The following is a 26,378-nucleotide window of genomic DNA, read 5'->3' on the forward strand; positions in this document are numbered from 1 at the left end:
AGTTGACCTTTTGCCAGTGGGAAGATAAGCTTTTTTCTTATTGGTGTTTATAATATGACTTTTGCTGTTAGCAGTACAAATTTACATTCTGGACTTCAGGGCAAAAAGGCTCTTTGTGGACTATTACCACCTGCAACCACCTAATCACCCCACAGCAGCAGAAACATTCTCCACCCACATAACCAGGAAACCATGATAGCAAGTGAATTCACTTGCTTCCAAAATGCCATCTGTCCAAGCTACAGCTCAGAAAAGCTTTGGTTTTAGGAATGTTCTATAATCTTCTAGGACCACCTAAGAATTTATAATAATTGAACTTTTTTTTTTTTTTTAAGGGGGCAAAACCTGTAGTATTTCTCAGATACTCTGGCTACAAGTTTGGCTTGGCTTATTAGTGAACCAACAATGAACTACTTAGTGAAGCCAACAGAGGCTTCTTATGATCACTTGAGGATCTAGAGAAATGTCTGGGTCCTTGCAGTCCCACCTTGACTTCTCCCACAAATGCAACATAATCCCCCCTCTAAACAGGCAAAAAGCCTTCTCAAATGATAGGCAATAAATAGATCTGTAGCTAAAGAAATCATTTAGTGAAACAAATTTCTTAAGCAACTGCTCCATGAACTGGGAAAGTAGAATTAAAACCTCAAGCAAAGGAAAAAAAAAATCCTCAGTGCTGAACTTAGTGTAAAATTTCTGAACCCAAGAAAATGGCTAAACATAATTTCCTCCATTTGCAAAACATCATTTTATAATTTTTGTGGAAAAATCCCAATTCTTTATCTTATTTTGGTGAAACGTGAGCATCGCATAGTTAACATTAGTAGGTTATATTTTAGAAGTCAGAAAAGAAAAAAGCATTCTATCCTTAATTCTAGAAGGTTATTTTTTATAAGTCAGAAAAAAAGAGAAGTCTTCTACCCTTGGCATAATTCTCTGCCTTTGGATTATATCAATGTTTACATAAATAATGGAGCACATATGTAACTTTTATAAACACTTTGAAATGATTATATCATGCACGACACAGCATGGTATCTGAACATAAATGAAATATGGACCTCATACCCATCCTTCCTCATGTTTCATCGCTGTAGAATGTGACAGTAGAATGCATTTGACTTAAACATGAAATAAAGCATTTACCAGGTGGCGTATAGGACACTTCTGGACTTGGTGATGTCTTTGGCTTCAAAGTAACACGCTGGAATACCTTAGGAGCTGAAAGAGAGAGCTTGGACCATGAGTCATTTGGTTTCAGCATCTCCCAGTCATGCTTAGCATGTAAGATCTGACAAAGCATAAACCTGATTATTGCTTTTAAAAAAGTATTGAAATAGGAGTTATATGGAAAAATAAACCTTAAGCTCTAAAAGTAAATCAGTTAGAATTTCAAATACTTTTAAGAAAAATGAAATCTGAGAAACAGCAAAATTTGACTAAGCATAAAGGTAGTATGAAGAAATTTTGGAAACTTTTCAGAAGAGATAGCAATTAAATTAATCTAAGAGTACTCTTCTCTGGATGTTTGCTTGACTTCTTAAACCCATCCTCATGCCTTTCTCTGAAGAATGAGTTCAGTAAAGTCAAAGTGGGACCCCCAAAAGCATGTATGAAAGCAACTTAAAGTCAGGTCAGCAACAGCAGAAAGAGAATCGGCAATGGAAGGGAATGTTTGGGCTCATGTTCTGTGCCTCCGGCAATTCTTAGGCTCTAAATAAACCTTTAAATGACATGTTTACAAACTCAAACCGTCTTTCCACAGCTGTTCCTTTGGAGTAACAAGGTGCTAATGTAATAGATTTTTGTTTTGTTTTAGTCCTGGGGGCAGCGGGGAAAGAAAGGTCTACCTTATTTATATAGTTCATTTTACAACTTCAAAAAGGCTTTCATAAAGATTATGCCCTTTGATTCTCACCATAATGCTGAGAGGAAGGAATGATCAGCTTCACTTTGAAGCAATGTTGGAGACTATTGCCTGGAGTCACATGATCATTAAGCACCAGAGCCAAGGCTTGAACTGAACCCCAAGGTCCAGACATGATCGCTAGGTCCCAACTCGGGTTTCCTATATCCCAGCTCTGCAGGTCACATTTTTAACTTGCTCCTCATTTTTTAGGTAGACATAATAAACCTGTCCTAACTCAAAGCGTGACCATGAGAATTAAGTGTGAATGTCAAAATGATGTGAAAGCTGTACTCCTATAAACATTTCTTTCCACTTTTGGAGAAACTTTACAAATTTGACATTGAAAGATCTGAGTATATTTTGCTTTTCACATTGCTTGTCCCCTCAAAAATTAGGAGCAATTTTGATGGTTATAAGATTTCTAGATATATAATTATTAATAACAGGATTGTTCACTGTTACTTATGAACATAGGAATCTAAAATCAAACCTATACTTAATGATAAAATATTCTTGATGATTTCTTCCAAATTTTTGATCCCAATATGTCCTCAAATGCCAAATATAGTAAATTTAAAATTTTCTATCTAATTTATCAACATAATTTAAATATAAATAAGGCAGCATGCCCAATTACAGAATTTCATTCTGAAAATAGTGATAGATTAACAACTGCATTGCTCTCTAGGTTGTACATGCTATGTTGGATGATGGCTTATAGCCCAACAATAACAATTTGCATTTGGTGTTGTACATATGAACAGAACATTCTCCCATTCAAATGGCCTTTTGCAACAGCTAGCCAGATGTAAGGGGGGAAGTACTGTGAGAGTTTAAACATTTGTCTTTGAACTATTGAGTGATACACCTATATACATATGAAATATCCTTGAAAGACTATAAAAACCTAGAGTATTGCTTGGATCTATTAAGTAAAGTTCATATTCTCCTGGGTAAGACAGATCCTAATTTCACCCACTTTTAAGAGGAATACGTGGCATGAACAATTTTCCAAATCGTCCCCTTATATTAGGCCACCCTGACAAAGTTGGAAGTATTTGGATGGCAGTTACTTTCCAGGGGAGATGCTGATGGACTGGAGTTTGCTCGGTTGGGACAGAATCAGGATGCTCTCTTGCTACAATCTGCAGCCACTCCAGGGTTTCAGAGTTTGAGTGGAACCACTGAGTGTATGCATCTATCCATTCTAAAGTTGCTTATCTTGTCAAGAAAGGTTAGCTAAAGGTCTAAATCAAAATCAAACAAGGTTGAAACTTAGAGTGTCATAATCAGAAACTAGAGTAAGGTCCTGATTTACTATATTGATTTTTGTAAGTATAGAGGACAGCTCAAAAAGATGAAATTATGAATGCCTTCCTTCTTAGTTCTAATCTCCTTTACTTTTTATAATGTTGCTAACCAGGGCTTTACAGCCTCAATGTTTTAACTTCCAACACATCTTATTTTTCATCTGTTCTCTTACTTTCCAGCATTCATTGTTTTATGCTTTCTTATTTCTTTCCATTTCTCCTTTTCCTGCTACATTTATTCTATTCTTTATATTCACATAAAAGGTTGAGAGTTCCTTTAATGATTTTATCTGTTGATTTCTTAAAATTAGATTTTAGTTTCCTACCCACAAATTTAATATGCTTGCTTTTAAAATTCTTATTCTATTAATTTTTACTTATTCACTAATTCCAATTATTTTTCCCTGCATTTCTTATGTATTAACATTTCAAATTTATTTTAAAAAGTTATTTTAAAATTTCTTATTCTTTCAGATGATTGTTGCCTTGATACCTTCATATACTTATATATCACACCCATATTATTTTTTAGCAAAGTTTTACTAATTAAATAAAAACACATTTTAAAATACATTAAAGCAGATTGAAAATCATTAGCTAGATGTGGTACCCAGGACTTTCTTTTAAGGAGTCTTCCTTTAAAGAAAAAATAATGGACAAAATTTCTCTCAGAAATACAATAGAAAATGTTAACATCTCTCAGGTATTCAAGATCATTCCCAAATCTAACAGCTCTTTTTTTTTTTTCTTTCAGTAGGGATACTGAGATGTGATTAAAGAATCTGTGGTGGTAATTCAGAGCTATTACCTGGATCAAGCATAATTTTGATGCTGCTAACATTTTCCTTTCCCCAGATCATTGGTGATAGTGAGGGTTCCTCCAGTACACTGGGTAGGTGCACTTCATATACTTTTTGGAAATGGGCCATGTGTAAACACATTTAAATATAGATGATTGGCTAGACTGCAACCACCTTGACCACAGAAGGCCGAAATTTTGTTTCACATTCCCAGGGTGTAGCACATTGGCTGGCATGCAGTCAGCATGCAATAAGTATTTGTTGAGTGGCTAACTGATGAAGTGAACTAGTTAATCAGCCACTTAAGGATCAAGGGGTGATGCAATTTTAAATTAGTAGGGAAGAGTGGCAGGAGGACTAATGACAGCCGACTAGGCATGACGGGGTAGGCATCAATGCTGGAAATGTCCGGAAAAACTGATGGAGTCCAGAGGCTGGATGAGGACAAGAATAAAAACTGATGTAAAATGCTGAGAATCTGCAACTGATACAAATGAGAAACCAAAAGGAGGGAAATATGAGCTTTCTTTGAGGTATGTCAGGTTTATGGTAGCCTGAAATGGAGATCTGCCAAGGCAGTCAGAGGAAATGAACAAGATCTTGGTTGAGAAGTCAGGGTTAATCATTCAAGTAACAACCTCCATACTATTAAAAAAATAGCTTATAATGATTCTTGTTTAGCTCTTTCCAAAACTCATAGCAAAACAACCAAAGCAATATTAGGTAAATATTATAGGAGAAGATACATATTAAAAATCTTCAAGACCTAATGTTAAATAAAGTTGACTGAAAGGCCAAAAAATAATTAGAGGACTGGTGGGTAAAGGACATGCAAGGATCATGGAAGGGTTTCTCAAACTAGGAGAAGCAAAAGGAGTAGGCAGGCTATTTTTTAAAGAAATTTCATATTTCTCTATCCCCTTTTCAAATACCATAAGAGTAGGGAAGCTTTTTGGAATAAGCCACTTTAATACTATACTTTTTGATAAAGTCTAAATATAAATATTTATTAGGTTTCAAAGAAAGACTTGTTTTATAAGGGTTAAAAACCTAACTTGCTATAATTCAATAGAGTAACTCTGCAAACATCAAACTTTTCAGGCCAGAATATAAAATAAACATTTACCTGATTGTGTTTGTGGGATTCTTGGATGTGGAGATGTTTTTGGTTTGGGAGGAGTTCGTGGTATCTGCTTGGAAGCTAAAAGAGAGGATACAGATTCGGAGCTCTTGAGCTTCTCAAGAATAACAGTACCTAACCTTCTAGGAGCGCAAAGACGTTTGTTGAGTGACTGAAGATGTAAATATACAGCAATTAACATAATTAAAGCTGGCAAAGAGCAATAGAATATAAGAAGATCATTTTCTTATAATAGAAAACAAAACAAGAAGGCACATTAACTAATATCTAAGATACTCAGCTGGCAAATGAAACTGTTGAAATTTTAGGATTATCTTCTTCAAATACCTATTAAATAGGCTAAAAATAAATTTCATGATAAAATAATTCATCCTTATTATAAGTTCACATCGCATTATCAGAGTATCCCAGTATAATATTTTAAGTACAAAGAGACACAATTTCTTCTAAATAAAAAGCACGTTACATTCCAAATATACCTAGAAGGTGAATATGTCTTAATAAGAGAGTTATGGAAAAAAATTAATTTTGTTAAACAGAACATAATTTTTATTGGTCATATTGGGGAGGAAAAATTGAACAGAAATTGAAAGGATACATTATTGAAGGAAGTTATCCTTTTGCTGGGCAATTCTCAAAAGAGTTCTGGGACATTCAGTGTAAAAGACAATTTCTTCACTAAAAAAATTAAAGGTTTATCCTGCTAGAGGAAAATAATGATCAAATGCAAGGTCACAGCTTGTGGAAACACCTGTTTGGTTGGATTAAGTGTGTCTGAGATAAAGAGAAACAAGAAGAAACAGATGGTTTCCAAGGTCATGGAGTTTCAGACCCTTAAGAAAAGCTTGCTGAAAATAAGAGTTATTAGATAAAAGAAATTGAGTCTGTAGAGACTTCTTCCTGATAATTAAAATATACAAAGCATGCAATGATTTCAGTGGAATCTTCTCGCCTGTAGAAAGAGGAACAAGATATGTTGGAAATTATACTGGTTTAGGAGCCAGAGATTAAGAACTCACTGATCACTGAGTCTACTACTTGGTCTACAACCTCGGGTTCTTCATCAAAAGTAAAGGATTTTTAAGAACCCTTCCAACCCTACAATTCAATACTTGTACAGTTTTCTTAGTCTTGTGATACTGTGACTCTGAATTGCTTTGCTTGTTGAGGTTCATACTGATAGGTCATTTGCATCCTTGGGGTATAAGAGACCATCTGTAGGTAAAGGCATGTTATGAAGCAATTCTATAAAAAATAACTCAGAATGAGATTGGTATCACTGGTGGTATCTGCAATTAAATATTTCAATAATATTAATAACCACAGCTATTAAAAAAACTTGAAAATTTTAGAGATAACAGACACAGATCCAGTTAATACAGTCAGCATGGAATTTTGGTAAAATTAAACTGTAGAGTTTAATAGGCAAAGTTTAATGGGGTATTCTGACAAGGAATAAAATTAATGAATAATTATATGAATAAAATTAATATCCATATCTCCTTTGGAAATAGGGCCATATAAAATAGTTTATATGGACAATGAATAAAATTGATAATGAATGAATTATTGAATAAAATTAATATCCATATCTCCTTTGGAAATAGAGCCATATAAAATAGTTTCGTGGCCATCAAAATACAAGTTTGAGCTCATATATGATAAACTGCTGTTCTGAGACAGCCTATAGACACTGAAAGACTTTTTTGAATAAATGAATAAAATTAATGAATTAATATCAATGAATAAAATTAATTGAATGAATGAAATTAATGAATAAAATTAATATCCATAGGAATAATTAATAAATTAATGAACAAATAAAATTCATATCCATATCTCAATGAATAAATTTAATATCCATTTCTCATTTGGAAATAGAGTCATATAAAATAGTTTCATGGCCATCAAAATACAAGTTTGAGCTTATATATGATAAACTGCTGGTCTGAGAGAGCCTGTAGACACTGAGACTTTTTTCCTTGTAAGAAGAAGTACATCTGCATTGATGTTGTGTTTTCCTACGTTTCAAATCCCATCAAGGAAACCTTTATGACTTGCCAACTAACTGGTGTGATTTCAGTTTCTCTTATTTGTATCCAGTGAAGTGGCCAAGCTGCCACAGGAAGGAGCAGAAGAAAGTAGTAAGGTGATAAAGCATTTAAAATTGGGATATTTATGTTTTAAAATAGAATATAAATGTTCTTTCCCAGAAATATTACTATTTCCTCTACGAAAGACTTGTGGAGTAGCTGAGAGGTGTGTTTCAGTTAATCCTAAATGATATTCACAACACTGCTACGGGACTGGCTACACACTATGGATAGAAAGAGGAACGGGGCATCAGAAAGGTCGGATCCCCCATCAGAGACTGTGAGCAGCAATTACGGCTTCCAACAGCTAGTCATAGTGCCCAACTATCATCTTCCTGGTCTTTTAAGTTCTGTGAACATTTACCTTCTACATGAAATGCAAAACAATACTCAGTGTGGTCTGAGGCTCATCTGGGCTGGGCAGAATTACAGTTTGGGGAGGCAGAGGTGATGTTTCTACAGTAATTGAAGGAACGTACCCAGGGTTACTATAGTGCTTCATGCACCTTTAATACAGAAACGATGGTAACAAGCAGATTTTACAGAAAAAAAGAAAATTGCAGTGAATACCACTCCTACTTCTTAATAATGTATTTAGTTTAAAAACTGCTTAGAGATGCCAGGTTATAAAAGACTTTCAAGGTAAGCAATATCCTTAATTTTTAAATCATCACTCCATATTAGTACCTCCCCCAATAATGCTAGAAAGATGTGTTCAAGAGTAACCATAAAACAAAGTAATAAAAACTGTTAAAGCATAAGCCATTCAGCAGCATTGAATTTTGTTTAACAAAGAGAAAATCAAACAAGTAAATCAACGTGATGAAATGACTGCTAATGAAAAGTGTGTTGCTAGGGCAGAAGGTACAAGTGGATCATTGTACAAAAATATATTATCTGAAATATTCAACATAATACCAAACTGGCAGAATGTTCAACATTAGGAAAAAGATGCTTTAGGTTTGACAGTTTTGGTGACTGAAATAGCAAGAGGCCAAGATCTAGATACAAAGCTGAATGAGAGAAGACACTTTTTTGGACAATGGTTATGAAGAGAAGCATCTAGAAAGAAAATGAACTGTGATGAAGAAGGATGATGTTGCAACATGGATTCACAATGAAGGAGAACATGGGTTTTCTGGTGATGGTGACAATGAGGACAAAAGCTGCCAGGGTGTAGCATTACCTAGCGTGGTCTCAGGTGGTTCAGACACATGTGTAATAGATCCCACAACTGTATCAAAACAAAGGAGAACAATTTTAAAAACTGTAAGATGTTAAGCTGCAGTCAAGTATCTCTTTCTTGAATATCAACCTCATTCTCTTGGGAATCTGCATCACATTTTTACAGATAGGACAACAGGTTAGGATAAGAAAAAAGCGATCTGAGAGGGACATCTTATTCTATAATCCTAAACCTCCAACTAAGATTGATGTTTTAACTGTCATTAACTGTCAAGTGTTATTATGCCTCAATACCTAGATACCACAGAGAAACTGAAGTTTATTTCTGTATTCAGAGAGTCAACTATCATTTTAATTTTAGGAATTCAAGGATTTTAGAAACTATGGCTCTTCAAAGCTATTGAACTTTAGAACAAGTACCCCAGCTTGGACTTTAGTATTCTATGAAAAGTAATAGATACTAATTAAAATATTTTTAATAAAAGAATCAAAGCATGAAAACCTTTACCACCTTCTGTCTCTGGCTCCTCTGGCCTGAGTGGTGCTTTGGCGGTGGAATAGACATAATCTATTTCAGTTGGTGCTAGAGAAGAAACCGAATGGTGGGTTAGCGGTGGGCAGCCCATAGTACCCACTGTAATGGAACACTTTAATTTGAAAACAGAGGTTAATTATCCTAAGTAGATAGATTTGTGAGAATAAATAACATTTAGGTAGAATATGAAGATGGCTACAATTTAAGAGGGCAGAAATGAAGGCAGTGTGCAGTGTGGAACACACACACACGAACTAGCAGGATCTACAGCAATTTCCACCTGGAGCAAAGCAGATAACTTCATTTCCTTACATATTTTTGTTTAAGGATTCCAGTGAGAAAAAGACATAGAGTGAGTTCTTTGAAAGCATGAGGATGAATCTTAAAAATGAAAATGAAAAATAGGATGTGCATATTTGGATGAAAAGAGTGCTCAGAATATTAAAAAGTGAAATTTTGCATTCAGAGTGAGAGGGAACTAAGTAAGGAAATTGTGAAACTTGCATAGCAACACAGCAGGCACTAGCACAATGTGCTGTATATAATATTTGATTGTCAAGATTCACTGGATGAGCACAGGCAAGATGTGAGAAGCCACGAAATGTTACAAAGCATGAGGACATCCCAAGATGACTTCCACAATGTGATGCAAAAGCACGTATACCTGACTTCCCACTGGGGAACATTATTACCTATAGCTTCCTTTGATGACTCAGTGCTAAATGTAAGCGATTCCAGGACTTCAGAAACTAGCAAAAAACACAAAATGGTACAATTTATCAAGAATGACTTGTTGCAAGCATTGAATAAATTCACACAAAGTATTTAGACACGTGTCTTGTACTTTAAAGTACTCAATGTAAGCTGTTACTGTAATAACAATAGTACTATTAACACTAAAAGAAACCCTAATAACTGAATTCATAATTTTATAAGTACTGTAGGTTATCATTAACAACCATACCTTGTTCCATCAACATAAGCATCAAAATGCCATTTAACTAATTAAGAGATATACAAAGGGGATGAAAAGAAATTATAATCCCATTAGGAAAAAATAAAGATATGGTACTTCAAAATAAATGTCAGAGGGTTGCAACAGCATTACTAAGCATAATCTTAAAAATTTGTTTTTAATTTGAAGGGCAATAATGTTTAGGTTCATACTGTGTAAGGTGAAATTTTGTTGTCTTTACTGAAGTGAGAACTTTCTTCCTTCTTAATGTTCACAACTCAATGAGCATTCTTTTCACATAGCAGAACACAAATTTAGCTTACTACTAAAGAGAATCACAAGTTTATAACTTAGTGAAAAATAAAGGTAAAGAATAGAATCAGCTCTTCTAAGTGGTTTTGTTGACTACTTAATCAGATATGTGATTATTCTCTGATACAGAGTAAACCCAATGAAATGAAGGTAAGTATTTCTATACAGTTGAATAACAATTAATATGAAAATAATGTATTACTAATTTATACTTATTTGCAATCATGGAAAGAACATGTACCATATGTAGAGTTGTTAAATGCATATTCTTTTGCATTTTTCAATGTTTGGAAATACAATACTTGGGCTGTGTTCCCTGAAGCTCAATGGTGTATCCAGGCAGATTAAATAATTTATTTACCAGGTTGACTCTGTGTCATTTCTAGGCTTGGTGATGTCACTGGCTTCAAAATAAGAGTTTGCAGTTCAGTGAGAGCTGAAAGAAGAGGGTCTAAGTTGTCAAACTAATTATGGATAATTTATGTCATAGAATTTAGATAAAGGTAGCAATACAGAGACCTTCAGAATCACAGCGTTATGAATAGGCATGCAGAGTTTGCATTATTTAAACCAGAGGTTGGCAAATTATGCGCTTCTCAATCCCTCTTCCTGACCTGTGAACTAAGTGACTTTTACATTTTTAAATGATTGAAAAAAATTAAAAGAGTAATAATCTATGACATGTAAAAAATGGTATGAAATTCAAATAAAGTTTTGTTGAAACACAGCCACACGTGCAAACTAAAATGACTCAAGGCCAAGATGTAAGTGATATACAAATATGCCTTGAATCATCTTAGTTTGTACATGTGGCTGTGTTTCAACAAAACTTCAATGGCTTCAAGCTACAACAGCAGAATTGAAAAGTTATAATAGAGACTGAATGGGCTCCAAAGCCTAAAATATTCACTATCTAATTCTTCACATAAAAAAAAAAAATCACTGATTTACTGATCCCTGATGTTAATTATCCTTTTAGAAAAAGCAAGAGCCTATTTGAAAAAGTGAGAGTCCTTAAAGACTATTGTATCTGAATCTATATTTCCACAAGGGCTTTCTAAGAATTTCTTACAGCTGATTTCAACACAGTATTATTAACAAAATATTCAATATCATCTAGGAGTATTTTGTTCTATGTTCCAGTTTGACCACTCCCTCAGGTACCATCAATATGTGTCAAAATGTTTTATTTTCTTGTTCTCACCATTCCAACCACCAATTTAAGTCCTAGTTATTTCAAAGCTCAACTATTCCCTCTAAAACCACATAGAACCTTGATTCCTTTCAATGTTTTCTTTCTATATTTTTAATCAAACAAGCTGCTTTTGTATAAGCAAGTTATCTTTCATCTAAGAAGAATTCAAGACTCAATTCTTCACAATTATATTGTACTTTAAGAGGTAAAACGTGCCCTTACTTTTTTTATCTCTATCTCTGTTCCACACCCCACTCTGCTCAACTACTAACATGGTGCTGGGACCACAGAGGGCAAGGAAATGGTTGTTTACCTAAGACAAAGAAGCAAGGCTATTTGAAAAAGAAATTAATGAAATAGAATGCTAAGAGAATTGAATAAGATGCATCTTTTGTCAGAGACAGTTCTTATGCATTTGGCTACCATATAGATCTCCTCCAACCACGAGCATTCTGGTCCATGTGCTATTGTAGAAATGCTACCTTCTCTCTTAGCACAGAGGAGGGAAATGCAAGTTGGCAAGCCACATCACTGTCACTTTGGGACCCACTGCAATGGGCTGGAAGGACTTCTTGAACTAAAACTCATAGATTTCCTTGGTTTCAACTGTGGAGCTTAGAGAAGTTTAAAGTTTGTAAAGAAGGATGTCCCCTCCCCCCGCCCCATGTTTTGAAACTAAAGGAAGAAAATTTTGAGTTGCTATTGTATTTGTAGGTCCAAAAACCATCAACATTGAATGTGGACCAATGTTTTCTAAAATATTAGATTTTCTTGGCTTTACTGCCTAAGTTTGAAAATTTCACTTTACTATCCAATTTGTTCCTTATCACTGAGGGTCTTTCAGAGATCAATAACAAAATGTGTTAAAGATATAGATATTACTATGTATAATTAGATCCTCAGAGAGATTCCTACTTAATAATGACTAACAATCAATGCTAAACTGTAGTGGAGAGTAAGGAATAGTCAAGTTCATTAATGATGGCTAAGCCTGTAAATTACATTCACTAGAACTGACTCTTCCAAGAAGCAACCTTTTAAAAATAATCTGATAGGGAAACCATTCCTTAAAATAGGAAGAGAATAATGAGAATATCACAAAAAATCTTAGAGAGTGGTTCAGAGAAATTTCATGGTACTTAATTATTACCATTTTACAGATCTACATACCAAATAGAAGGGGAACAATTTGGACTTCAGACTCTTCACTGAATCACATAATGAAATGCTAAAGGGGATTTCATGGCAGATAGATTTCCTCACCTGGATCCAGGGACATCTGTTGCAAATAACAGGTAGCTCTTGAATTAAGAATCCTGACTACTTATCAGATGAAGCATGAAACAGAATTACAACAGCAATCAAAGGAAGCAGGAGCAACTCTGGCCATGATAGTGATGGGTGGGTTTTTAATGAGGTCACAAAAATCATTACCTAATGTTGCTTCTGGAGCTTCAGAGCTATGAATAACTGGTTCAAAGCTTATAGCAGAAACTAACCAAAAGCAACACGGGGAACATAAGAAAGCTTAAACACACACATAGAAAGTCTTAATTTTTCTTTTAAACATTAGTTTCGAATGACAACTTTTTTTAACTTTTGTAAATTCACAGAAAGCAAATAGTCTCTGAGGCTAGGAGCAATTCATCGCAGAGAGTAGGTACAACCTTTGAACTCTGCTATGAATCCTAGTATAGTCAACATGAGACTGACCTAGGTGTTTGATTTTCTGATTCTAATATGGAAGCTTGCATTAGAAAATCTGTTTAGGCAATATATGTTAAAAATATGTGAAAGGAATTTGTTGCATTTCTTGTAAGTTGGGTAAAAACCTATGGTTATGTACTATAATAGATCATGTGTGTTTAACTGTAGATGTACCATGACTAACTATGCCAGTATTGCTACAAATAAAAGTGACCAAGAACTCATCCAAGAAGCAGCTGCTAACCATACTTTAATGCCTCAACTCTTAGGGAACATGAAGTCTGTTACTTTCCATCAAAGGCACTGCTTTGGGACCCCACATGGACAGATTGCTAGGGTTTACCCCTCAAACCATGGAATAACACATTTACCCAATTTGGTCTGAGGTGCTTCAGGGCTTGATGTGGTTTTAGGTCTGGGACGTGGACGACGAACTCGTGTTGTTTTATAAGCTGAAGGAAGAAATATTGGATTATTATTGGATTATTATTATTCTAGTGAATGTGGTATTGGAAATAAAGTTCTAGATTTTCTAAAATATGTTTCCTTGAAATTTAAGGCATATATTTTTAAGATCCAAATGTTTTTGCCTATTTTGTTCATTATTTTATCACAGAGTCTTGAGGTAAAACTTACACATAAAATTAAGTCAAGAAGTGAAGAGTCTTATAAATCTCTAATTTTAAAAAAGGTAAGGACTATCATCAAACCATAGGTAGTTCACAGTAAGAAATGTAAATATTCCCCCAAGCCATGGAACTATACATTGTTATGTTTTAGTTCATCTAGAGAAGATACAGACATTCCTGACTGCATTTGAAGCTCAGCTTTAAAAATGAGCCCCATTTAGACAAAAGTAGAACATGATACAAATTCAATTAAGATTACACAGTAGAAAAATACTCTGACCTAATCCCATGCATAGCTTTTAAAACAATAGGCAACTTCTTTTAGAGTCTTCAATACTGTTATTGAGAAGGATAATCAAGTTGCAGAACAGCAGAGGATGACAAGATAGTCTTAAGAAGCTAGTGATAATGTGATGATGATGAGGATGATAATGATAGAATGAGTTGATAATGGGCAGGAAAAAAATGTTGTGGAACACAGAATATCATTACCTAATGTTGTTTCTGGAGCCTTGGTTGTATGAGTGACAGGTTCAATGATGGTAGGAAGAACTAGCCAAAAACAATAAAATAAACCAAAGAGATTTTTAAAATGTATTTGAAGACTAATTTCAGAAGCTAATTTTTAAGCTTCAGGACAGAGAGAAAAGAGACACATACTTGTTCTTTGCAGATCTGACCAAATTATGGCCAATATCCATTAACCTCATAAGACAGGTTATGCACTTTGTTCAATATCACTGTGGTCAACAAGAAGCTCTAGATGTTTGGTTATCTGACCCTTGCTAGCATGGAAGACTTTGCTAGATGAGCTTTCTACACGTTTATGAATATAAACATGTTAGACTTTTCTAACTACTGGAAAAAGCATTTATCAGTCTATTTGCACTTCTATACAAGTTGACATATAAATGTCTACTAATTTGTTCACTCTTTCAATAATCGTGGGTATAATAATGAATTCACACATTCAAAAGGATAAGGATCAATGTAAAAAATGGGACATGCTCATCAAAATTTCAAAGTGGTTCTTCATTCAGTAAAAGACAAGAAACTCTTAAACCTTGTTAAATAAGGAGAAATAATCAGCCTATTCTATCATAAAAGCCCATCATTTAAACTTTTAAGATTTAGGCATGTTCAAAAATTCGACCATTATCTGAAAGCATTATTCCTTGAAACAATAGATTCACCAGTACAATCACACAGATCCTAATTCAATAAAAAGTAACACAATAAAAACATGGCATTTCTACAATTGATGAGGAAAAAGCAAGTGAGAAGAATAAGAGATAAATGGGAATTCATGTTTGAAAGAAAGCTTAATAGTCAACACTTTAACCAAATGTGCATGATCACATGACAAAGTCGAGTAGATACACAGCAGTCCGACATCCTGAAATTAGTATATACACAGTTCTCTTAGATTCAACAGATGACATAGAGCTTAGCATACTTACACGATAAAGATTGTAATAGGATGACAACAGAGGGGTTAGAAATAGTTTAAGATGCAGGAGAACCTGTGGCTATAATGGTATGACAATGAACAGGAAGAGCACCATTTGAAGGACACGCATGCTCATTACCCACGATTTCTGGAGCTTCAGTTCTAAGAGTACCAGGTTCAAGATCTGTAGTAGGAACTAGTCAAAAAACAATGAAACAAACACTTGTGAAAAGTCAGCAAATTAAATCTTACCAGTATAATATTGCTTCAGTAGGTACATAACAATTTGAAAATTTTTTTGAAATCACATACTTCCTATTTAATGATTTGGTCACCTAAAGCCAGGTAGATATTCTTTTATGAGACAGCCATAGCATACACAATCTGGTAAATATCTTCATAAAGTCAACATGAGTTTCTCCTGGGTATCTAAGTACCTAATTCCAATCATTGTAGAACACTGATCTAGGAAAATTATCCAAACAGTTTACCAAATACATACTTATGTAACTGTTCTGACAACTGTTGACTTTTCTGTGGAAGCTTTAAGAAAACAATATGTCTAAGTTCTCACCATAAGGAAAAATATTTTCCTACTGCTTTCATCTATCTATATGAGGTGACGGATTAAACTAAACAACTAAAGCTACCGTGGGAATCATTTCATGACACATGCAAGTCAAATCATTATGCTGTATGCCTTAAACTTATACAGTGCTGTATGTCAATTTTCTCTCAATAAAATTGGAAGAAAATAGCATGTCTATATAAGCATGTATTCAATAAGTAGATTTTGTATTTATAGACATGGAACAGAATTAAGCCAAGTGAAGCATACAGATCTTGTCGAGAAGACCTATTTGGAAGTAGGCTGAGACCTTGTTTGAGGCAAAAGCACTCAATAAATCAGGATATAAGAACAAATAGCATGTGGTGCCCAGTAGAGCACTTAACGTGCTCTGTTCTAATCACAGGCTGTACCCTGTATAGGGGGAAGAGACCATTGCAGGAGAGACCACTGATACTTTTGGGTCAGATCCAAACTTCTGAGTCATACTTTCAAGGAATTTCTTCAACTACTCTTATGGGCCCTTCCAAACACAGTACTCTTCATTACCACTGAGAAGCAGAACCTCCCTTCACTCAGAAGTCTGTGCTCGCTGGTTGGTCTCTTCCCCTTTCTTTTTGTCTGTCAGTCTCCATGATTTTAAGACTTCTTACTTCTGTCCTTCACAGACTTTTCTCTCTTTCAGCTGAGAGATGTTTAGAACCCTTGCATAAAAGAACTCTGTTTGCACAGATATACTGCCTAGGTTCAATCTTTCAATGTTGCACACTGAGGCGGGTTCTGAATTTGACTCTACTCCAGACTGAGAAGTAAGAAGTCGCTGCCTTCTCTGATATCCTCACAACTGTTGATGGGCTGTGGGGACAGGTAAGTTACTTCATGTTTGTTTCTTGAAAAAAAAAAAAAAAAAAAATGGTTTAAGACATTTTGTCTTTAAGTGAAGAAGGGAATGGAATAAGAAAACGCAAATAAAGGACATAGTACATAAAAGAGTAGATCCTTACGTAGAAAGCAGAGTAATCAGCTATCGCACGAGTCCCTGCCACCCCCTCATCACGTTTTCCTTTGCTAACTCGACAGGGGGAAGCAGCAGCAGGCCATTTCATGCCTTTACCCACGCAGGGATCACATGGACTACCATTCCCACTGCTGGATCAATCCCAGACTCTCCAGAGCCACGAGGACTCAGTCCTTAAATGAGAAACCCACATTTACCCGGTTTGGTTTGAGGTGCCTCAGGAGTTGTTGTAGTTTTAAGTTTGGGACGCGGACGACGGGTCCGTTTTGATGTTTTAGGAGCTGAAGAAAGAAAACCTTCAGTTACTTCAGAGTTCGTAGTTCAGCAGCTATGGGTAGCAGAACACACGTCTCCAGATTTCCTAAAACTTACTAGATTTCCTCATATTTTAGGAAGTGCGTCTTTTAAACTTTTTAATTTGAAGCTTTCACCCTTATTATAATAGTTTTTTTTTTTTTACATGTGGAAGTTTACTGGGAATAAGTCATATATGAAAGTAAGTTATTCATTTAAAAATAAGAATCATTCAAAGAACTCTCTTTTGAATTAAAAAGGAAAAGAATGATTGGTAAAATATTATGATGGTGGTAATGGTACAAACTCTTCAATGGTTTCCTAAAATAAGACCATGTCATTAACTTTTCAGTTAAAGAACAAATATCATATCAGTTCAGTTCAATTCAGTTCAGTCGCAGATAGCTTAAAAAAAAAAAAGACCTTTAGATCCACAAAGAACCCCCTTTTCTAACTTTTGTTAGGGTTACAAGAATTGCTTTTTAAACTCAACTTAAACAAAACATTGGTTAAAAAACATATGCAAAGGCAAGAACAATTTCAGATGGTTATATGTATAACAATTGATCTGAGTTAGGTTCATGCATAGCTCTCTTAGAAACAAAGGATTAACTTGTTTTAAGAGTCAGAGTCTTCAGTACTTTTAGGATGAAGATTATCATGGCGTGATAATAGAGGATGATGATATAGCTTTATGAAGCAAAAGAACCTGTAGCTGTGATGTTGACGGAACAAGTTTGACAATGAGAAGCGAACGCACTTACTGAGGATCACGTGTTATTACCTTTTGTTGTTACCCAAGCGTCAGCTCTGAATGTAACAGGTTCAAAGTCTGCAGTAGGCACTGACCAAAAGTATTAAAAAATAAACCAAATGATTGTTTTAAATAAAAGAAAACTTAAAACATTTACTGTGAAAAGGATCTTCCTAGTATAACATGGCAAGTTTTAAAAACTCTTAAACTAGAAGGGTAACAATTGGTTTTCTAAAAATTGGCCATACCTAAGTCAGGTACCTATTCTCTTATTCCTCCTTTTATTATCTGATTCTAAATTAATAAGCCAAAGTATGATGTTTGGGTATTGGTAAGGACCTATCTTGGGAAAGAGACTGAGGCCTCAGCATGATGAATCAGATTGGTATCTCTCCATATTAAGCAAAGAAAGAACATGTCTTCATGAACAAAGAGGAACTTGTTGATAAATACTTGATCAAATCTCAATGGCTTCATCAGGTGCCTAAAGATCTCTACCTTGGGAGTCCGATGTGGACCAACCAAGATCTAGAAAAGCTTTGAGTACCACCTTGAAATCAGATATCCTTTGTATTATATATTACAGTTAGACTTTCTCCTTTGGTTGGTCTCTACCTATATCCACTCTTTCTGATTTAATTCTTTTCCATCTTTCTACTCATCTATGTCCCATGATGATTTCAAGGCTCTACTTTCTTTCTTTCTTTATTTTGGGCACATTCCAGCTTTCATTGTCAATGCCCCTGAACTATTGTTATCCCACAAAATCAGCAATACTGAGACAATCTTTTTCTTTGTCCAATAGAGAAGAAACAGTGACTGCTTGGAAACTTTCGAAACCAGAGTAAATTTTGGAATAACTAAAATAAATTTTTATGTAATTTTTAAATCCACATAAATCTTTTATTAACCTCTCTGTAAGCTGCAGAGGAAAATAGTTAAGGCTTTTAATATGAAGTTCCCCACAATCAGCTCACAATGTAATTGCTGTTTTCCACAATCACAAGTCCCTAAATTTCATTTGTAAAAGAATGAGATAGTTACACAACAGTGCACAGTCTAAATCTGATGAGTAAAAGTGCTTTGCCTGACCTATGTGATGTTTGAAAACTGGGATATTTTACTGAATAAACTAAAATTTTGGAAACACCCTAAAAAAATTGGAAAGTCTAGAAATAGTCTGCATGGCAATAATTAGCAAAACTAAGTCATAGCTGAACTGTGTGGATGAGGAAGGAATTTTCCTGTTTGCCCCAGTCTCTACTCCTATACTGTCTCATTTTTAGTCCTTTTTGCTCATTTACAATATACACTTGGTCATTACAGACATTTGAATTTTCCCATCATGTACTTTTTCACTTTGTCTTTGACCTTCCTTTCTGCTGTTCTTTTTTCCTCTCTAATGAATGCTTTCTTAAAGCAAAAAGGTTACCTCTTGTTTTTACTTTTTCTATTTTAATTATTTATTAAATTGTACATATAATTTTTATAATCATTAGTAAATGCATATGATTCATGCATTTTTTCCTATATTTGCTATTTTCATAATAAAAAGAACAGTAACAAAACATATTTATAGATAATATATAATATATATAAAAATATAATATGGATAATATAAATGGTAGAAACTGACATGAAAAACTTTATAACATTGACTATATATATTTTTTAAATTATTTATAATATATACATATTATGTGGGAGACCCGGGTTCGATCCCTGGGTCAGGAAGATCCCCTGGAGAAGGAAATGGCAACCCACTCCAGTACTCTTGCCTGGAAAATCCCATGGACAGAGGAGCCTGATGGGCTACAGTCCATGGGGTCACAAAGAGTTGGACACGACTGAGTGATTTCACTTTCTTTCTTTCATAATATACACATATAATGATTGCTAATGTATATACATATATATTAATATATGATTGTTAAGCTCAAGGCAACAAGTATCACCACTTTTTATTTTTTTGCAGAAAAGAATGTATTTAAATTAGAAATTAATATCAAAATGAGAAATTTATATCAAACATACTTTAAAAGCTCCAAATATTTGGAAATTAAATGTCTACTTAAAAATGACGGCTGTATCTAAGAAGCCATAACAAGGAAAAGTAGAAAACATTTTTAACAGAATAAGAATGAAAAGAGAATTTATCAGAATTTGTTGCACGCAGCTGAAGCTGCTCAGTGCAACTAAATACAATGTGGAAAGCTGAATAAGGTATGAAAACAAATACTGGACACTAGCATAAAATTTTGTGAAACTGGAACAAAATCTGTACTTCAGTTAATAATATTGCATCACATACAGCCACTATGGAGAACAGTGTGGAGATTCCTTAAAAAACTGGAAATAGAACTGCCTTATGATCCAGCAATCCCACTGCTGGGCATACACACTGAGGAAACCAGAAGGGAAAGAGACACATGTACCCCAATGTTCATCGCAGCACTGTTTATAATAGCCAGGACATGGAAGCAACCTAGATGCCCATCAGCAGATGAATGGCTAAGAAAGCTGTGGTACATATACACAATGGAGTATTACTCAGCCATTAAAAAGAATACATTTGAATCAGTTCTAATTTCCTGTTTTTTTTTAAAGAACATAGTATCATAGTATTTCTTTATATTCTCAGAATTGGATTAGAAGTTTCAAGCCTCAAATTTTGTAAAATCACTAAAACAATAAGCTCTCTAGACTTTAAGCAGTAACCTAGTTAGTAATACTAGATTCCAGAGTAAAGGGAGCTATATCAAAGTTCTAAGTGAATATAAATCAGAAATCTAGCATTATGTTTATACTTAGTCAAATAAGTAAGGCTTCATTCTTTCTAAATTTATCTTTCCCTGACCCGAAGATTTATGTACCTAGCACATCTTGTTGATAGCACACAAATATCAATCTTATATTTTCATAGATGTGTATATTGCCATCTTCTATTTTATTTACCAAGTAAAGGCTTTTGTTTTTAACTGTCTTTCAGGTTTTAGGACTAAAAACACATCTTCCACATCTGATACAATAGCACCTTGGGAGGCTACTGAAAGCACTTGAAAGTGAAAGTGAAGTCGCTCAGTCGTGTCCGACTCTTTGCGACCCTGTGGACTGTAGCCCACCAGGCTCCTCCATCCATGGGATTCTCCAGGCACAAATACTGGAGTGGGGTGCCATTGCCTTCTCCAGGGGATCTTCCCGACCACTTAGTGTTTATCAATTTGAACTGAATATGCCTAATTTTTCTAGACAAGCTTTATTTTCACAAGATAAGTGGCAGTTAATAAAATGTACAGCAACAGAGATTTTTACAGAGGAAGTATGAGGCATAAGGCTGCCATACAAATCTCCCCCTACTGTGCATTTCTTGCCAACTCTAGAGTAGGAACTGCAACTCAATACTGAGTTGCATCTTTAGTCTCTGGCGGCATACTGGTTACTCCCAACAACTAAGATTACTCGTCACCCTGTTGGGTTAGGTTGTTGGAACTCTAAGCCATGAAAATTTTTACCTGGTTTTGACTCAGGTGCTTCAGCACTTGGTGTGGTTTTTGGTCTGGGATGTGGATGAATTGTCTGTTGTGATGTTTTAGAAGCTGAAGGAAGAAATTCTTGTATTATTACATAACAACATTACCCAGGGTTCTGGAACCTATGGGAAGCAAAAACATGACTCTAGATTTTCTACATCTTATTTGATATTATTAGATATTTACCTTTTTAGTTTGAGATTTTTGTCACATACATAAATTCCTTTTGTATCTTCTTTTATCATAGAAGATTTTTTTGAAGACAAAAATCAGTTTTAATATAAGAAATAAAGATTAGTAATTATAATCAAACTCTCATAGAGCAGTGTGGTTGGGCAACAAAAAGGTTAAGGACTGTTGCTAAATTTCAATAGATAATGAAGGACAGTCAAACTAAATGTGAGGTTTATAATTTAATCTTTCAATCTCTGGTACATGTTCTATGTAACTATTAAAATAAGAACACATTACTACCTAAATGGAAACAAAACAACAAAATACTAAGGAAATAGAAAAAGGGTAGAAATGTAGATGTGCCAAGAATGGATCCTCTTGGCCCTGTGAGAGTAGTTGTTGATGGCTTTATCTGTCTAGACAAGAAACAGATCTGTGATGTGTTTGAAAACCAGTTTTTAACCACAAGCACCGCTTGAACAAAACACAGAATGACACAATTTCAAACAGGTTACCCAGCAAATATCTTAAAGTAGGCTCACCTATGGCTAATTCTATTAAAAACAACAGATAATTTAAGAGTTTTCATAATTTTAAGAAGAATGTAGATAAATGGCCACAAAGAATAAAACTACTGTCACACGGAGTAAGATGAAACTCTGAGCCCAACAATAAGCAGGATAAGGCTTGTTGAAAACACGGTATATCATTACCTAATGTTGTTCCGGGGGCCTCTGTTCTAAGAGTGACAGGTTCAAGGGTTGAAGCAGGAACTGACCAAAAGATAATACAGTAAAGCAAAGAGATTTAAAAATATATGAAAAGTTAGAACATTTGCACCCCATCAAGATTTGCTTGTGTATCATTCCTTCCACAAACAAACAAAAAATAACAGAAAGAGCAGATGACTGTTCTTCAGCCAAGCAATAGTTATGGTCAGTCTTAGGCTTAGCCTTGAACTATCTTGAGTCAACATGAAATTCTCCTAGGTTTTAACTAATGGATTTTAACCAATATGGAAAACTCTGCACTAGAAAATATTTTCAGGCATTTACCTAATATAAAATGAGAAAAAAACTGTCTTTAAAGTAATCTGATCAACCTGTACTTCAGTGGAAGCTGAAAAGGAGCACATCCTATGTTTAGATTAACATGGATATAATAGATGGTGTGTACATTTGAAATAGATATAAAAATTAATCATGGAAGTGGATGGTGTTTGTCCTGCCAAGAGCTCAGCTATGGAAAGAGTCAGAGATCTCTGTTCAAATCATGACACATAAAAGAGCAGGATATGGTGGTCACTCAGTCTGTAATATTTGGTAGAGCATCTTTCTGGCCTAAGCCCGGAAAAAAATGGAAATCAAAGACTGTTGACGTCTTTCAAATCTAAGCTCCTGAATCAAGTTCTCAAAATCCTCTTTCAATTGGCTGGATGGGTCCATCCTAATGTAGCATCATCAGTAGCCATGCTTGGACCACTAAGAAGTAGGACAGTCTGTTCTAGGCAACTCCCCACCCCACCTCTGCCATCTCCACCACATGCCTGGTCCTTCTGTCTTGGATCATGTTTTCCTCCACATATACAAACCCTGTAGTGGGCCCAAACCTTAAGGGCCAAGGGCCAAGTCCAGTCTACCTTGATTTTTCCCTTTGTCTTATCAAAACATATGCTCGACTTTACTGTTTTAGAAGTAAAATAAGTCTCCCAGACGTGGCATATCACCCACAGTTGCTACTATTGATCCAGGAATTTGCAAGCTACTTTCAATTTGTTTATTTACTTGAATGGAATATATTGACTCTGCTAAATAAGTTTTATCTTTAAGATCTGAGTGGAATTTTATAGTAAAAACTTACTAAATGTATATCAAAGATGACTCTCACATAGAAAGAATTAGGTATTCTGGCACCAACTGTATCTTACACAGTCATGTTCTCCTCGATACGTGGTAGAGGAGATATTACTAATGCTGTCTCATAACTTCATACTTAGAAAGAGTAAGAGTTTTGGGTCCCCAGTGGGACAGGCTACTAGGGCTCACCCTTAAACCAACAAATTGCACATTTACCCAGTTTTGTCTGAGGTACTTGAGGGCCTCGTGTGGTTTTAAGTCTGGGACGTGGACGACGAGGTCTTTGTGATCTTTTGGTAGTAGCTAAAGAAAGAAAAGACTTATGTTATTCTATATCTTATGGCTCTGGGTACTGAGGAGAGGTTTTTCCAAAACCTGTTAGATTTTTAAAAGTTCTATGAAACTGTAGTCTAAAATTTTCACTCTTTTTATGCCAACGCATCATTGAGGGTCAAGTTACCTATTCAAGGCATGAAAATTAGCACTTGTAATCAGATACTCACATTAGTCCCTCTCTGAGGGAAAAAATGAGAAGGAAGACTCAATTCTGGTGCAAGGGAAGGGGAGGTTAGGGTCACACTAAGGAAAAGGTTTACAATTAAAATTTCAGATTTGGAAAACTTCCTATTTGTCAAATTGGTAATAAAACACATCATTACTTAAAACATCAACAAAGAAGCAAACATACCATGCAAATAGTTTTTTTAAAAATCTAGAAATGTAGAAGCTGTGCAAAGGAACTTAAGAGTAGTTGTTATTGCTCATCAGCCTGGAGAAATAAAGAGATCCAAATTTGTTTTCAACTCAGCTTTAACACAGAACTTCCCTGGTGGCTCAGATGGTAAAGCGTCTGTCTATAATGCGGGAGACCCGGGTTCAAGCCCTGAGTTGGGAAGATCCCTGGAGAAGGAAATGGCAATCCACTCCAGTACTATTGCCTGGAAAATGCCATGGACAGAGGAGCCTGGTAGGCTACAGTCTATGGGGTCGCAAAGAGTCGGACACAACTGAGCGACTTCGCTTTCACTTAACACAGAACACTGCTCAACAAAGCACAAATCAATGTGATAATTTCAAATGCACCACATGGCAGGTAAATCTTTTGAACTAAACACACGCCTGCTGTCATGAAAACAACGGGACACTCTTTTAAAGAGGCTTCGACACTCTTCAGATGACAGATTGAATTGCAGTAGAGGATGATGATGTCATTTTGTGAAAGAAGAAAAGCAGACGATGGGGATGGAGACTGAATGGACTGCACGAGGAGCAGCAACAGCACTAGGAGAATGGCACAGCGTCATTACCTAGTGTGATCCCCGATGTCTCAGCTGAAAAAGTAACAGGTTCAAGGTCTGTAACAGGAACTGAAGTAACAAACAAAAGAGAGGTTTGTTGTTTTTTTTTTAAATAAAGTATGAATAGCTATAACATGCATGCCAAAATGAATCTTGTCAGTGTAATACTATCTCTAGAATACTTTTTAAAATTTCTGAATGAAGGGTGTTATGGACTGAATTGTATCCCCTCAAAATTCATATGTTGAGGTCCTAAAACCCAGTGTGACTATGTTTGGAGCTAGGGCCTTTAAAGATTTAGTTAAGCTTAAATGAGGTCATAAGAATGGGACCAGAAGCCAGAAGGACTGCTGTCCTTATAAGAAGAGGGAGAGACGCAGGGAAGCTTTCACACACAGAGAAGCCCATATGAAGACACAGCCAAAGAGAAAGGTTCTGGGACATATTAAACCCGCTGATGCCTTGACCTTAGACTTCCAGCCTCAAGAGCTGTTGTTTAAGCCACCCAGTCTGCGGTATTTTGTTATGGCAGCCCCGTCAGACTAACAGAAAGGGAAATCAGCTGCTGTGCTCACACTTGGCCAAACTGTAGTTAGGGACTTCTTCATCTCATGAGATAGCCATTATGTTTGGTCTCTGTTTAGCAGCACCAGAGGGAAACAGTTCTTGTAATTAGTGCTTGATTATCTGCATCTGCTCTGGTAGCCTTTAGGACATTCTTAGGTATTTAGTAAATACGTTTCTAACAACCCTCAAAAAGCATGTGAAAAACTAACCTGTACTTTTGTGGACACTGAATAAAGAAACTGTCTACTATGTTATCAAATTATGGTTGCAGAAAAAGTTCCTAAATAACCAAGCAACCATTAGACAAATAGCCCAGAATGGCTCTGATAATATTGCTGAGAACTCAGTTCTGGAAAGGTCTTGTGACGTCTGTCCAAAGAAGAAGACTCGAGAAGGGGAAGCTGCTTAGTCCATGGATCCACTCTCAGCACAGGGAAAACTATCCAAGTGTGGAAAGAAGAGATATTATGATGCTTATTAAGAACGATACTAGTCTTAGCCAACCTCGCATGGTGTTGTTCAAGTGCATCATCCCCAAGAAAAATGCTTTATTTGCCTCATAGAGAAAGCAGGATCTCTGCTCCCTCTGGTTGCCTCTAAGCATATCCTTTTTTTCATCTTTGTTCACTCTCACTTACCCACTTGTGCAAATTCTAATGTGACATCAAGACCCAAACTCCTTCTCTGCTCTACTGAAGCCCACGTTGATTTTTAATTTTTTAAAGATCTGCCAAGCAAGTATGAGATGAAAGAATTTGGGTTCCCTCCACCAACAACTAGGGAAGAACTATAGACCCAAAGTACCCATTTTGGATTACACACTGCCCATGAAAAAGCCTCGCTATAACAAATCTATACTTAATGTTTGTGTACCTCAGAAAAATCTTGAATTTGAAATAACACTCTGCACTGTTCTAATTCTCTAGGATGTTCACATAGGAAAAATGTTTGTGCTTAACTAGCCTGCAGACTGAGAAGCAAACCTGTCTCTTACTACCCAGACTTGGAGAGAAGATTATGTATCTTCCAAACAAGAACTTCTCACCAGCTCTGAAGGCACAAGGACTCTTCATAGTTTCCTCACTAGGAGGTAAATAG

General features: G+C 35.4%; 1 protein-coding gene across 11 annotated transcripts in view; it reads right to left on the minus strand.

Annotated features, from left to right (window-relative positions):
- Positions 1 to 26,378, minus strand: part of ABI3BP (ABI family, member 3 (NESH) binding protein) — a 296,163-nt gene that overhangs the window by 85,692 nt on the left and 184,093 nt on the right. For 3 of the 11 annotated variants that reach the window (XM_010841959.1, XM_010841958.1, XM_010841960.1), the window contains 15 exons: positions 24,723 to 24,782; positions 23,632 to 23,718; positions 22,273 to 22,332; positions 21,368 to 21,451; positions 17,886 to 17,945; positions 17,005 to 17,088; positions 15,361 to 15,417; positions 14,264 to 14,323; positions 13,514 to 13,594; positions 10,602 to 10,676; positions 9,666 to 9,722; positions 8,950 to 9,021; positions 8,440 to 8,487; positions 5,146 to 5,220; positions 1,147 to 1,221 (listed from right to left, as the gene is read on the minus strand). The exons of 1 other annotated variant lie outside the window; for it this stretch is intronic. In XM_010841959.1, the coding sequence (XP_010840261.1) occupies positions 1,147 to 1,221; positions 5,146 to 5,220; positions 8,440 to 8,487; positions 8,950 to 9,021; positions 9,666 to 9,722; positions 10,602 to 10,676; positions 13,514 to 13,594; positions 14,264 to 14,323; positions 15,361 to 15,417; positions 17,005 to 17,088; positions 17,886 to 17,945; positions 21,368 to 21,451; positions 22,273 to 22,332; positions 23,632 to 23,718; positions 24,723 to 24,782 (1,035 nt within the window). The remainder of the gene's footprint in view (positions 1 to 1,146; positions 1,222 to 5,145; positions 5,221 to 8,439; positions 8,488 to 8,949; positions 9,022 to 9,665; positions 9,723 to 10,601; positions 10,677 to 13,513; positions 13,595 to 14,263; positions 14,324 to 15,360; positions 15,418 to 17,004; positions 17,089 to 17,885; positions 17,946 to 21,367; positions 21,452 to 22,272; positions 22,333 to 23,631; positions 23,719 to 24,722; positions 24,783 to 26,378) is intronic. 7 more of the 11 variants (XM_010841967.1, XM_010841966.1, XM_010841968.1 and 4 more) reach the window with 5 other exon arrangements.

This window comes from Bison bison, unplaced genomic scaffold, assembly GCF_000754665.1.
Source record: "Bison bison bison isolate TAMUID 2011002044 unplaced genomic scaffold, Bison_UMD1.0 scf7180017864168, whole genome shotgun sequence".
Classification (NCBI taxonomy): domain Eukaryota; kingdom Metazoa; phylum Chordata; class Mammalia; order Artiodactyla; family Bovidae; genus Bison; species Bison bison.